The sequence below is a fragment of the Cuculus canorus genome, chromosome 8, assembly GCF_017976375.1.
Source record: "Cuculus canorus isolate bCucCan1 chromosome 8, bCucCan1.pri, whole genome shotgun sequence".
Classification (NCBI taxonomy): domain Eukaryota; kingdom Metazoa; phylum Chordata; class Aves; order Cuculiformes; family Cuculidae; genus Cuculus; species Cuculus canorus.
The window spans coordinates 4,604,675-4,618,312 of NC_071408.1; the positions used below are offsets into that span (position 1 = coordinate 4,604,675).

The 13,638-nt window shown below is 52.1% G+C and overlaps 2 protein-coding genes across 7 annotated transcripts in view; one reads left to right on the top strand and one right to left on the bottom strand.

The window, feature by feature from the left end:
• Window positions 1-179: 179 nt before the first annotated feature.
• On the bottom strand, window positions 180-6,853 carry NPHS2 (NPHS2 stomatin family member, podocin). Its single transcript, XM_009559615.2, has 8 exons — window positions 6,540-6,853; window positions 5,407-5,510; window positions 4,435-4,507; window positions 4,171-4,253; window positions 3,095-3,298; window positions 2,345-2,400; window positions 1,480-1,558; window positions 180-811 (listed from the first exon to the last, which is right to left on the bottom strand). Exons 1-8 carry the CDS (start codon window positions 6,808-6,810, stop codon window positions 533-535), a joined length of 1,149 nt encoding a protein of 382 aa, XP_009557910.2. The 5' UTR covers window positions 6,811-6,853; the 3' UTR covers window positions 180-532.
• A 5,365-nt stretch (window positions 6,854-12,218) lies between these two features.
• LOC104058165 (protein FAM163A) overlaps window positions 12,219-13,638 on the top strand; it is a 44,715-nt gene continuing 43,295 nt past the window's right edge. For 5 of the 6 annotated variants that reach the window (XR_008451117.1, XR_008451116.1, XM_054073689.1 and 2 more), the window contains exons 1-2: window positions 12,234-12,465; window positions 13,124-13,540. Coding sequence is in view for 4 of the 6 variants with exons in the window: in XM_054073689.1 (XP_053929664.1) it covers window positions 12,234-12,465; window positions 13,124-13,540 (649 nt within the window). In the remaining 2 variants the exon portion in view is untranslated. Of the gene's footprint in view, window positions 12,466-13,123; window positions 13,541-13,638 lie in introns of all 6 variants that reach the window. The other variant, XM_054073687.1, reaches the window with a different exon arrangement.

Here is a 13,638-nt window from a genome sequence, read left to right on the forward strand (position 1 = left end):
TTGTAGGGAAGTGCCAAGCCATGAAAGCTGCCCTTTCCTCCTCTTCCTCCCATTTTAGAACTAGGGCTAAAATCCTTGGTTGCCTGTGTGTGTTTGCGTTGGACTGACATCCGACGCCCAAGGCTGCACCAGGCACAACTTGTTCCCCTGTCCCAGGAGAACCTGCCTGCAGGCTCCCACCCCTGCCCCCCCGGCTGCTCGGTTTGGGGACGGGTCATCTGTCCTTCTGCGGAGGCGATGGATTGATGGGTCAGAGCCCAGGGAGCAGGCTCTAGGGTGTCAAGGTGCATCTGGCCCTGTGAAGGGGAAGGGACGACACCCATGTTCCCTCAGCCCCTGCTCCTTATGATGTATATTTATTTTTCCCTATCCGAAACAAGCACTGGCTTCTTCCATGCACAACCCACTTTATCTCACAGGCCTGGGCTTCCTTCCCTCCTGCCTCCAGACCAGTTCCTGCCGGTGGCTGCCAGTAGCCCAGCTCCTCTCCAACTGACCAGAGACAGCGTGGGATCCATTTCTGGGACGACTCTTAGAGCATGGGTGAGTCCTTCTTGTCTTTCGGGTTCTCTGGGAGCTTTGTGATGTCTGCAGGGAGGCTGCTTACGGCCGCGGGACTGTGCGGAGCCACAGAGCCCAGGTTCATGGCATCCAAAGGCAAAGGCAAGATGAAAGCAGCAGGTTTCTCTGCAGTGAGGGAGTGCAGCGCATGGAGATAACGGAGCTGAGCAGCAGCCGGGGCACTGGATAGGATCTCAGCTGCCATCCGCAGGGACTCGGAAGCAGCCTTTTCTCCCTCCGCAGCGATCACCTACCAAGCAGGGAAATAAAGAAGGTTTCTGTGAGGCTGGGAGTAAGGGGGCATGGCCTGTTCATTTAGAGGGAGGCTGCCCCGTGAAAATCTTAGAGCCACTGTCATTCTAATATTCCTGCTGTCTGAAGATCACAGCATGTTCCGGTCCTGTTGATGCTCCCAAAAGTTTGGAAGCTCATGTCTAACCTTGGTTTTACATGGCCCAATGAGGTTCACAATTGGGCAGGAGAGGGCAGCCCCCAGGCTGGGCTCACAGGAGGGCGCAGGACACCAACCGCCTCCAGGCTCTTGAGCAGCTCAGTGCAAAGGATGGAGCCCAGCCTGGGATGAGCAAGGGGCAGGGTGCACGGCAGCGGTGACAGCCCTGCCCTAGGCTCCAAGGGAACAGGGAAACCCTGAGGAGGAAAAGATCCCCGTGGGGATCCCTGTGGGGGATAACCCCTCACCTCTGTGTGTGTCTTTCTGTCCTACCTGTGGGCCAGGGACCAGATCCGGCATTGCACTGGGCTAGCCCAGGCTCTTGCTAGACACAGCTCTTGAACAGGAGTGAGAGGAGACCTGTCCTGCCAGAGCTGTACCCTTGTGTACCCAGGGATCTCAAACCACGAGTGAGGAAGGAAAGGAGGAAGCTTTGGAAGGAGACAAAGTGTTCAGAGTTTTCATACCCGTGCTTTGGCCTGTCTCTGGGCCTCCGCTTCCACAGCCAGGGACTGCCGGACTTCAGCAGGCAGCTGCACGCTGTTGCTGTTGGGGTAAGGGACAGGGATGAGTAGGGCTCTAGGCTCTCCTGGCAGCACTAGATGGCCAGTCTTAGGCTTCAAATGGGTTTATCAGTCAGTCTCTGCAGAGCGGTTCACTCCTGTTCTGTGCTCCCTGGGTTTCCCTCGTTGTGGTTCTCACTTTAGCCTTCTACCCCATTCCCATTCTTTTACAGTGACTAGGCTTGCATGATTGCTTGGCAGCAGGGAGACCTCTGTGCCACTGAGGCCAAAAGTCTAAGCTTACTCTTTGCGAGGGAGCAGTAAGTCTACTGGGAGACTGCTCTCCAAACAGGACAGGAATTTCCTTCTGTTCATAGATGTGCTCGTTCACCACTTGGCTCTCTCTTCCATGAGTCTCTGCATGATGAGCCTTTCTGCATGGGCTTGTGAGTGATAAGCCCGTCCCAACCAGCGCTGAGACCCTGGGGCCTTTGGTCTGGAATGGGACACAGAGGGTTCGGTGCCTGCTGCAACCCTCAGGCTTCCAGAAATGGGTGCAAATGCTGCCGGCAGCCGCAGAGAAATAGGAATGAGATCCCAGCTAAAGATCCATCCCTGGCTGTCAGCGCAAGAGCAAGCATAGTCTGCACATGTGGAAATTTTACATGCAGCAGAGACTGAAAGAGGTAGAGAAAAGAGGAAGGCGAGGGGTGAGGCTCTGCCCAGTGCAGAAGAGCCACAGGGAGAGAGCCAGAGGCAAAGCAGGAAGAGGAGCCGGCAGCAGGGAGCAGGGCCAGGGGAGTCCCTTCTACCAGTATTTCCTACCTACATTTCTGTTCTCTCCATTTTGATCCCCCAGCAGCCTGTGACCGCATCCAAAGCCACCTGTGAAGAGGAAGATTTTGGAGCATGAGAACACCAGCCCTGGCCTAGGAGCCTTTCGGGGAGAAAGACAGTGCAGGGACATTAATTCAAGGCAATTCACTGCAGGACTGTAAGGCAGATTTATTAGGTTTGTGTGCTGTTGTGTGAGGCCCCTCAGAAATCAAAGTACTTTACTTCTGATTTGTGTTTGCCCCAGTGGTTTAGCACAATTTGACTGGTCCATACTAGTTCAAGTGTGGAGCCAGTTCAGTTCTATAAGAAACATCCAGTGCCTGACTGGTGTCCTCATGTCCCTGTGTCACGGCCGCAGAGAACGGCTGCTGGAGATCCCATGTGTGCTGGGTTTATGGCAGCTCAGGCTGCAGAACACATCACTGGTGCAAACGTCCTCTCTGGACTAAGTACTGAAGCTGGGGTATCGCAAAGCTGGTCTAAGGCTTCCTTTGTGCCCCTCACACCATACCATCTGCTACCCACTGTGGCCTGTGGGTCCCACACTGTATATCCTTCCCCTAAAGTGATTCGAGTCAAAAATCAAACAAAAGAAAAATGTCCTCTTTTTCTGTGCAGACACATGTTGTTCTTGTACTCTTCTGCAAACCAGTGTCTGTGCTTTTGAGGCACCGATCACCCAAGCTGCTTTTTCGAGGCTCAGTTTGCCCTTTGCATTGCTGTCTCCCCACTGTGGAAGTACCTTTATCTCCTGGCTGATGCTTTTCCTCTCCAAGAGAAGCTCCGAGAAGGCTCGATGTGCCAGAAGCCGCTTTGTGGTAGTCTGCACCAGTAGCTGGATGGCACTGGAGATACTGGTCAGGGTGGTGAGGAGAAGAGAGGCATTCTCCAACCGGTAGTAGCAGACAGCATCTATCTCCAATGTAACCATGTCTTTGGTCACCACCTAAGGAGAAGACATTAGGGGACAGGGAGCTGGTTCTGACAACTCTGAGGTAGCACAGAAAAGCACACAACGGAGAGAATGAAGACTAGCTGGATTGTTAAGTCTTTGTAGTTTCCACCTCTGCTACTGACTGACCTTGGACAAACTCTAGAACCTCTGGATGCCAGTTCCCAGAGCAGCATCTTTGCGCCTCTCTCTTCAGTCCCACTGAGCTAAGGACCGTGACCAGGCTGTCATCCTGTGGTGGGTTTTCCCCACGCATTGCTGCCTGGTCCGTTCCTGTTCTGAGAGTATAGGCTGTGTCCTGAGGCAAGTGCTTGGACATTGTGTCTCCAGAAGGATTTGTTCCGCATCCTGGGGTGAGCTTGGACAAGCTCCCAGACAAGGACAGTCCTGCTGGCAATGCAGCGGCATAGACAACACATGCCAAAAGGAGAAGAGGAGCTGTGGCTAAGCAGGTGCTTGTTGAAGGGTTAGAAGGGAGGGCTCAGACCTTTCTTCTTCCCAGCCTTATCCAGGAACAGGGTAGCGCCTCTACCTCGCTGTAAGATCTTAGTCTGAGCTCTTATCCCCACTGCACTCACTCCTCAGTGTGGTGGGTAAGAACACCTGGTCCACTATCTTTGGCCCAGCCCCTCCCTATTGGTGTATGTTACCACTAAGATGGGTCAAACTGAGTGGGATTAAAAGCAATAGTTTTAAAAAAGAAGAAAATTCACTCTGGTGAATTTTTTGCATTCCAGTTTCTGAGGCGTTAGTGTTACTTTGAGATGTTTTTTCAAACATTTCTATGCAGAGATGAAGCCGGGAAGCATAAGGTGTAATGTTAAAGGGATCCAGAAGTTAATATAGAGACGAGATGTGAGCCATACCTGATGGAAAGGGATCTCTAGGGTTTTGAGGCGCAGGTCTACTTTGTGATACGTGTCCAGACAGGGAAGGTAAAAGAAAAGGCCTGTGGGAAGAAGAGAAAGGCAGCTGGTGAAAGCCGTTAGAAGCCACTGGCCCTAAGAAGGAGCCAAGCCCTCCCATCTCCTGCGTAGCTGCGCCTGCTTGGAGGGCACCAGCCTGTGAGCTTTGGTCCAGCACGAGGAAGAGGAGTGACATGGCTAGGGGGGTCTCAGTAACCACCTTACCAGGCCCTCTGGCTTTGCCAGGAAGGAGACGCCCAAGTCGGAAAACGATGGCTCTCTCATACTCCCGGACTACCTGCAGAGGAAACAAAAGCTGGGCTGCAGAGGAAGGTGTAGGACTGGGGAAAGGGGCCTCACTGGTATGGGAGGAGTCTCTTCTGGGAAAGCGCTGCAAAGGTAGGGTTTCGGCACTGCTGGAGTCACCTGTCCCTGAGTCCCTTTACCCCTGCAGAGGACCTGGCTCAGAACTGCTGGCTGGCCTTGTATGTGAGCAGCGAAGGAGTGGCCACGAGACAGCCCAGGATTTGGGAGAGCAGTGCATGTCAGAGATACCCGGGGTTTCCTAGGATGAGGCCAGCATTCTGCTTCCTCATAGTCTGGCCAAACTCAAACATCCTGAGCTTGCCTCCAAGGGAAGTACACGTGCATGTGCTCACCTCTGTAAGGTCTAACCATAATACTGACACCCTTGATGAGAATAAGATGCACGTGAAATTTCCCAAGAAGTGGGAATCAAAATATGCTTACTTGTAGCCACGCTAGAAATCTGAGAAAAGGGGAGGAAGAGGGGAAATTCACTGGCAACTAAGAGATCAAACTCTCTTAACATTTTAAATTCAAAACCTATTTACCTGCTGCTCTAATGCCACTGTCTCTGGGATGGGTACACTCAAGGTGATGTTTGAAAGTGAACAGACCTGCAAGCTGTTCAGAAAAAGAGAAACCTAACCCCTTGGCTGCTGATATTGCAGCAGGAGTATTTGAGAGGTAGCGGTTGGATCCCTGTGCTGCCCTTTGTTGCAGCAGTGTGTGATGAAGGAGAAGTCAAAATTAATGGTGGGTTGAAGAAGTGTAAATAGAACCTTAGACCAAGAAAAAGCTTTACGTTCATGTCCAACACACATAGAACCAGTGAGTTACATCCACATCAGACACTGACTACTAAACTTGGAGAGGCTCTATGACCATTCTCACCTTCATGCAGAACCAGACAGAAATGGGGAAGGTCATTATGACGAACAGGAAAGAAAAGATGGTGAGAAGCCATTCACAGATGCCCAGACCTGGAGACTTTACACCTAGGGAGAAATACAACAGGACTGCATTAGGTGAGGCCGGCTCCCAAAATACCAACAGCCTGACAAGCGCCTGGGCCCATCAGCTTCAGTGTTGTCCTTTGCCTAAACCTGGTGTATGTGAACCATTTGCTCTCTCTAGAGCTGAGTCAGGCGATCAGGAGCTGCCAGGACGCGCTAACAGATTTTGTCCCTGCTTTACTGTCAGAAATGGAGATGTGCTTCCCCATGGTGCCTTCACTAGAGAGCAGCCTTTAGCCTGAAGACCTGCAGCCACCAAGCAGTGTTGAAGGGTTTGCAATGGGCAATTTGTTGGCTGACCTAGGAGCCCAGAAGTTTATCGGCAGAGATAAAGTAATGGAAAAGAGAAAGATTGCAAATAAGAAGTAGATATCAACATGCACAACCTGAAGTGCCCTTCCCTATCAGAGGATCTCAAGTCCTTTGGAATAGGATTTTATTCGCATCCCAGCTCCTTGATGTGGTGGGACCAAGCCACTGGTGCTGCTGAGATCTCCCTGTGCCCTCCACCAGTCACACCAGAGCATGGGGGCTGACTGGGGTGCTCAGCCCCAGATCAGTATTACCTTCCACATCCCCCCAAAGTGAGTGTGGGTCATCTTGATCTGACTGCCCCTTGTTGTGAAAGAAAATCTGCAGGTATGGCCTGGAAATAGATTACTTCTGGGGGTACCAAGACCCAGAGGGTGGATGATGTTTTCCAGCAGTGTAGTTAGCATTTCTGCATGCCTCCCATTTTGGATCTTTTCTAGCCCTTCCCTTCTTGCCCCTTTGCCTTTGGAGCCCTCTGCAGAGCCAGCAGGTCTGGAGGGAGGTTAAGATCCCAAGAACCTGTGTGATTGCTCTAGCTCTACAGCACCAGGAGGCTGTGAGGCTGGCTGGGGTGTCCCATGTCTCACCCCATGGAAAACTGTGTCTCTGCAAGGTGGGTGTGATGGCACTCACCATGCAGAGTCATACAAGGTCAAAGAGCCCACAGCTTTCCAGCTCCTCCCCTTCCATAAACCATACCTTCCTCTTGCTGCTCACTGTCCAGCAATGCAATTGCCTCCATTTCTTCATCAGATATCACATCATCCACGTCCACCACTGTGGATGTGTGCACCCTGCCATCAGTCCCTGCAGTGCTCTTGATCTCCTTTGCTTTCTCCGGCTTCCTGTCTCCCTGTCCTTTGCTGCCTTCTCTGCTGCTAGTCCTCTTCTCTCGTTTGCTCTCTGGAGACTCTCTGCGTCTCTTATGAGATTCCCTGGAAGAGCTCTGAGACCTCTTATCCATCCTCATCTGTGCCAAGGAGCATGCAGCTGCCTGTGGGAGTAGGATGAATTTGTGCTTGAATTTATTGCTGCAGGCAGGAAAACCAGGCGGGGGAGGAGAGATGGGGAGGTGTCAGATCAAGGAGGCTTGTTCAAGTTTATCAAAGGCTTGTCAGACAGAATGGGCAGCGGCGAAATGAGCAAGCTGTTTCCCAGCTGCTCTGCTCTCCAAGCACGCTACTGTGGAGACAGGAGGGTTAAACCTGGGCAGGATGGACTCCGGGAGGATGTTCTGTGTCCATTTTCCTGCCTTTGGAAATAAAATACAATCAAAAGCCCTCGGATAATTCTTAGTAGATGGTTTCTGCAAAGCTGTTGAAAAGCAGCCTAAAAGTAAGTGTCAGACATGCATTTCTGCAGTCCGCAAATGGTGAGAGTGGCCCGGAACAAAAACCACCAAGGTGAAAAACCTTATCTCAGGAGTCTTTGGAGGGGGCGCTGCAGAGAATGGGTGGATGAGTAGCATCCCACACCAGTCTGCTTTCCCGAAATCCTTTCTCTGGCACAGTGGGATGTCAGCAGCAAATTAGGGTTACTTCACATTTAGCAGGGAGGGGAATCAGCTGGTCCCAGTTCAGCCTTGAACTTTGCTGAAGGGGTGTAAAGCGTGGCGGCCACTGCAAGGTTAGAGCTGTTGAATAAAAAATCGTGGAAAGAGCTGGTGCCCCATAGTTTTCCACAGCAGGAACGTGGCAGGGCAAACATAGGAGCTTTTTCTTTTCACGTCGCACACAGAGACCTGTGAAAAACTCTTTGAGAAACATTTGGAAAGTCATTGACCGTATTAAAAAAACAGCATCTAGCTAGAAATGGTACAAGAGCAAGACAAAGCCTGAACACAAAGCGGTGACTTCTCTGTCACCAGGGCAGTGCTGAGCTCAGGGATGCCTGGTTTCTGGTGTGGAGGAGCAGCTGGAGGCAGCCAGGAAGCCAGCTGGGGAGGTGCTGCTCCTGTTATTTCATGGATTCCTGTTTTATTGGAAACCTGTGGCTTGCCCAGAGACAGGATATTGCAGACAGGGAGGACAGGAGCACCAGCTCCCTGCATTCTCCGCTCCATCATGCTGGGTGCCTCGTCAGCAGGTCCCCGGGGAAGTGATGGATGCAGCAGGCTAATGGCAGAGGAGAAAAGTTGGGCGGAAATGAGACATAATTAATAAATACATAGCGTCGGTACTTGCTTTGGAAGTGCTCCAGAGACCTTTTTAACTTTGTGTTTATCACTTGGCCAGCATGGGGCAGAGGACATGGTCTCCAGCTGCTAAGAGGGCAAGGCAGCAGCAGTACATGGCAGCTCAGGTCTGGTTTTGGCATGACCTCTGGTTCATAGAATCACAGAATGGTTGGGGTTGGAAGGGTTCTTAAAGCCATCCAGTTCCAACCGCCCTGCCATGGGCAGGGACACCACTGGATCAGGTTGCTCATAGCCAGATCCAATCCAGCCTTGAACACCTCCAGGCTTGGGGCAGCCACGACTTCTCTGGGCAACCTGTCCCACTGCCTCCCCCATCTGCACAGGAAAACATTTCTTCCTAAAATCTCATCTCAATCTCCCCTCTCTCAGCTTAAAATCATTCCCCGTCGTCCTATCCCTGCATTCCCTGATCAAGAGCCCCTCCCTAGCTTTCCTGTAGCCCCTTTCAGTACTGGAAGCTGCTCTGAGGTGTTCCCAGAGCCTTCTCTTCTCCAGGCTGAACAGCATGTCTCTCAGCCTGTCCTCGTATGGGAGGTGCTCCAGCCTTCGGATCATCTCCGTGGCTTCCTCTGGATTCACCCTAACAGGTCTGTGTGATTCGTATGTTGTGGATTCCAGAGCTGAACACAGGGCTCCAGTTGGGGTTTCACCAGAGCGGAGCAGAGGGCCGGAATCCCTACCCTCACCTGCTGGTCCCACTGCTTTGGATGCAGCCCAAGACACTTGGTTTCCAGGCTGCGAGCAGACATCGCTGGCTCCTGCTGAGCTTTGCAGCTGAGCACTTGCCCAAAGCCCTGTGGGATCTTTACCACCTACAAACTAAAACTTTCTGGGTTTGTCAGGTGTTCGATCCAACCAGTGGGTCCCAACTTCTTCTTCTGTCCCTTCCAGGGGGATGTTTCTGGCTGCCACCTCGGGACAGGGGAGCCACTTCCAGAGCATGTCCTGGCAGATCTGCAGCACCTGATGATACCGAAAATGCCAGCAAATAAACTCATTAAAAAGAGTTTTAGGAAGCAAGCACCCTTTATCAGGCCTGGCAACGCAAGGCAGTGATGTCTATCAATTGTGTGCCACAGGATAAGAGCTGAGGACAGAATACATTTCCCACTTACATGCATATGTATAAGTTTTCCCAGACACCCTATCCATATTCTGTTACTTCCCAAGGACTTATTTTAATCTTATTATGAACTTCACAACAGTCAAATCTCTCGCTTATTTGGAGCTTTGGCTCCAGCTCTGCCTGAACTTGCGTTTGAGATGGGGGGAGATGGCAAACAGAGAGGATTATAGAAAGAGATGCATCTGTTCAGCACAGATCAGACTGAACACAAGGTATCATCTCCAGAGAATGAACAGGGTCCGTGAAAACACTGTTTGAAAGAAAACCTGCTCTCAGAGGGACATTCTGTCTAGCTCTCAAAGAACACAATTAATTAGACAAAATTGAACTCTACTTTAGCTTAAATTAAAAAAAAAATCCACTTTTTGTAATAGTAACTCTTTCTTGTACCACTACCATCCCCAATTGTCCTACTTCATCCCCATCGTCCTACTGAAAAATATCCTCATGTGGAAATCAGCTGTGCTGTTGGTTTCTCAAGTGACTGCCAACCTTTAAGCAATGGCCATGGCAACCCAGTAATTGTCCTCTTTGGCTTTGGAGGAGCCGCCGTGCACAGGATTGGGGGATGCAGGGAGGTCTGCGATGGGCAAGGGAGCACATGGGGCACAGGGGGGAATCCCAGTGCCTGGGAGTAGGGATGCAGGGAGCTCTGTGAGGAGCAAGGGAGCACATAGGGACACAGGGGAAAATAGCCATGCCTGGGATTAGGGATGCAGGGAGCTCTGTGAGGGGCAGAGGAACACATGGGGACACGGGGAATTGGCCATGCCTGGGATTAGGGATGCAGGGAGCTCTGTGAGGGGCAAGGGAACACACAGGGACACAGGGAAATGGTCATGCCTGGGATTAGGGATGCAGGGAGCTGTGTGAGGGGCAAGGGAACACACAGGGACACGGGGAAATGGTCATGCCTGGGATTAGGGATGCACGGAGCTGTGTGAGGGGCAAGGGAACACACAGGGACACGGGGAAATGGCCATGCCTGGGATTAGGGATGTAGGAAGCTCTGTGAGGGGCAGGGGAACACATAGGGACACGGGGAAATGGCCATGCCTGGGATTAGGGATGCAGGGAGCTCTGTGAGGGGCAGGGGAACACACAGGGACACGGGGAAATGGCCATGCCTGGGATTAGGGATGCAGGAAGCTCTGTGAGTGGCAAGGGGGCACAGGTGGGAATCCCCATGCCTGGGATTAGGGATGCGAGGAGCTCTGTGAGGGGCAATGGAGCACATGGGGCACAGGGGGGAATCGCCATGCCCAGGATTAGGGATGTAGGGAGCTCTGTGAGGATCAAAGGGTCACATGGGACATAGTGGGGAGTCCCCATGTGCTGGTATTAGGGATGCACGGAGTTCTGTGAGGGGCAAGGGGGCACAGAGTGGAATCACCATGCCCGGGATTAGGGATGCGGGGAGCTCTGTGACGGGCAAAGGAGCACACGAAGCACAGGGTGGAATCATAGTTGGCGCTTTTTAGCCCTCGGGCTCTGACTTTTCCGTCAGAACTCGACCACACGCTTCCTTCTCCCTCGAGGGAAGGCACCGGCCACTGCCCGCCTCCTCCCCGCCTTTTCCCGCCCCGCCCCCGCGCCGAGGAAGCGCGGGAAAGGGCGCGCGCAGGCGTGGCGGGGTGCGCGCGAGGGAGTGGGCGGTGCGGGGGTTCCGTGAGGTGAGAGGGAGCGGAAGCTCATGGGGGGTGTCCCCATGCGCTGGACTAGGGGTGCTGACAGCATTGTGAGGGGCAGGGGAGCGCGTGGGGGAGTCACCATACCCGGGGTTAGGGCTGCAGGGAATTCTGTGAGGGGCAGGAAGCGCGTGGGCCACAAAGGGGAATCGCCGTGCCCAGGGTTAGGGATGCGGGGAGCTCTGTGAGGGGCGAGGGAATACAGGGGGAAATCTCCATGCATGGGAGTACGGAGGCAGGGAGTCTGTGAGTGGCAAAGGAGCACATGGGGCACAGGGTGGAATTCCCATTGGTGGGATTAGGGATGCGGGGAGCTCTGTGAGGGGCGAGGGAGCACATGAGGGAATCGCCATCCTCTGGGATTAGGGATGCAGGGAGCTCTGTGAGGGGCAAGGGAGCACATGCACAGGGCGGAGTTCCCATTCCTGGGATTAGGGATGAAGGGAGCTCTGTGAGGGGAAAAGGCAGCACAGGGGGGAATCCATATATGGGATTAGGGATGCAGGGAGCTCTGTGAGGGGCAAGGGAACACATGGGGCACAGGGTGGAATGCCCATTCCTGGGATTAGGGATGCAGGGAATTCACTGAAGGGCAAGAGAACACATGGGATAGAGCAAGGAGTCACTGTGCCTGGGATTAGGGGCGTGGGGTGTCTGAGAGGCAGAGCAGAGAATCCCCATGCCTGGGTTTGGGGGTGCGGGTGTCTCTGTGAGGGGCAGTGACCCTGTGGGGCACGGGGCGCTATTGCCATGCGTGGGTTTAGAGGTCAAGGAATCTTTGGGGGGGGAGCACATGAGGCAGAGAGAGGAATCCCCAGTCTTGCAATTAGGGATGCAGGTGTCTGAGGGACAGAGCGGGGAATCCCCAGGCCCAGGATTAGGGTCTTTGGTGGCTCTGTGAGGGGCAGGGAGCCGATGGGGCAGAGCAGGGAATCCCCATCCCCGAGTTTAGGGATGCAGGGCTCTCTGTGAAAGGCAGGAAGCCCATGGAGTGAGTATTGGAATCATCAGGCAGCAGGATCTCTGTTGAGTAGCAGGGTTTCTACAGAACAGGCCCTAGGAGGGATGTTCTAAACTCTGGGGATAAAATGCTTGCAGTGGACGTGATCCCATGGGAACAGTCAGCAGATGCCAGAGGAGCCACAATCTTAGCTGGGACAATGGTTACCAAAGGATGGCAGCTCCAGGGGTGCAGGCAGGAAAATGTGAGAGGGTTGGTAGGCAGCGGCTGTGGGCGAGCCTGGCTTGCTGCCCTTTCACCCCATCAGCTTTTGGTTGTTAAGCGGTGTAAAAAGTCTTTTACCTGTGTTTGAGTAACTGTGGTATGAGTGTTTTCTGCTTGCTTGTGTTTCTGCTTTAGTGCGAGCATGTCAAATGCGGGCATGTCAAAGCAGGGGCATCTTATGGAGTTGCTGAAGAAGGAGGTGAGGTCACTGCTTATGACTGATAAAGAGGGTTTAACCCCAGCACAGCTGGAGAAGGAATACGTGGCCATGATCGGCAAACCTCTCCCTCTACGTGACCTGGGCTTCCAATCCACCTTAGAGCTGATGGCAAAAATGCCTGAAGTTGTCAGAATCTGTTCTGGTGAGAAAGGCACGTTTACCCTCAAAGGTGAGGTTTTATTTCCTTAAAAGTGGAGGATTTGTTTGGTACCTATAACTGGTATGAAGTGATGCTCTAAAACCAGGATGTGCAGAGTGAATTCCAGGAGCTGTAGGTCACGTATCTCTGTTACTCTTTTTCTCATACAGCTCTGTTTAGTTTTTTTGGTTTTGATGTTTCTTACTGTATCTTAATCTGCCTTTTCGTGCTTTTCTGCTCTTTCCTCCTGGAAAATAACACAGGCTTCCAGTTATTTGTGTACATTTTGCACTCTGCTGTTGGTTTAGAAACTGCAGTAACGTTTCTATGAGCAGTTCAGTCTATATGAAAGAACTTCTTTCATTTTCCCAACAAAACCTGCAGCAGCTGAGTTTCCTTTTGTGATCTTGTATCCAAGGATTGAACCCACCTTTCTACCTGGGTCTGGATTTGTAGGGATGAGGGTGCAGGTTGGTTCTCGGCTGTTAAGTCTGGTTCGGTCCAATTCACAAAGGGAGAGGAAAAGTGTTTACCCTGTTGGAAATCAGATTTAGTGTGATTGCTTTTGAAAGAGACACCTGCCTCTGAAAAGGGTGGGGGAGAGAGGAAAGAAGAGGAGCTTTGCTTGTATAGAGCTTTCAATAGTTTGCTGTCTTGAAATCTAATAATTTCTTTCTTTCTTTTGTAGCCATTGCAGATGAGACCACCAAAGGTATCGCAAACCTGGTTGCCAGGCAGAAGAAAAGTGTTAAGTCGCGAAAGAACGTCGCTGCTTTTCCCTGTAGGAAAACACGGAGTCTCCCTCGCAAGGCCAATGTTCCTGTCCTGCCAGTCACTGTGAAGGCTGAGCTGCAGGATCTGCTGAGTTCTTCACCACTTCTGCTTGTGAACTTTGATAAGGCCTACCTCAGACGCTTTGGCCGGCCGTTCCGGTACACTCAATATGGATTTGTCTCCATATTTGAAGTCCTCAAAAGTGTGTCTGATATCATTGTGGTTGAGCAGACAAAAGCAGGATCTTTGCTGACCCTGAGGAAGTACCTGGAAAGTGAGACAGAGAAGGAGGAGGTGCCCCAAGGTGGGGTGCAAAAAGAGATGCCAGAAGGTGAGGCAGTGTGTTATTTAACTGCAAATACATAGCTGCCAAGCGACTGTGTTTCAAGTGATGTTGCTGCATTTCCAGTATCTGTAGTAGTCCCAGTT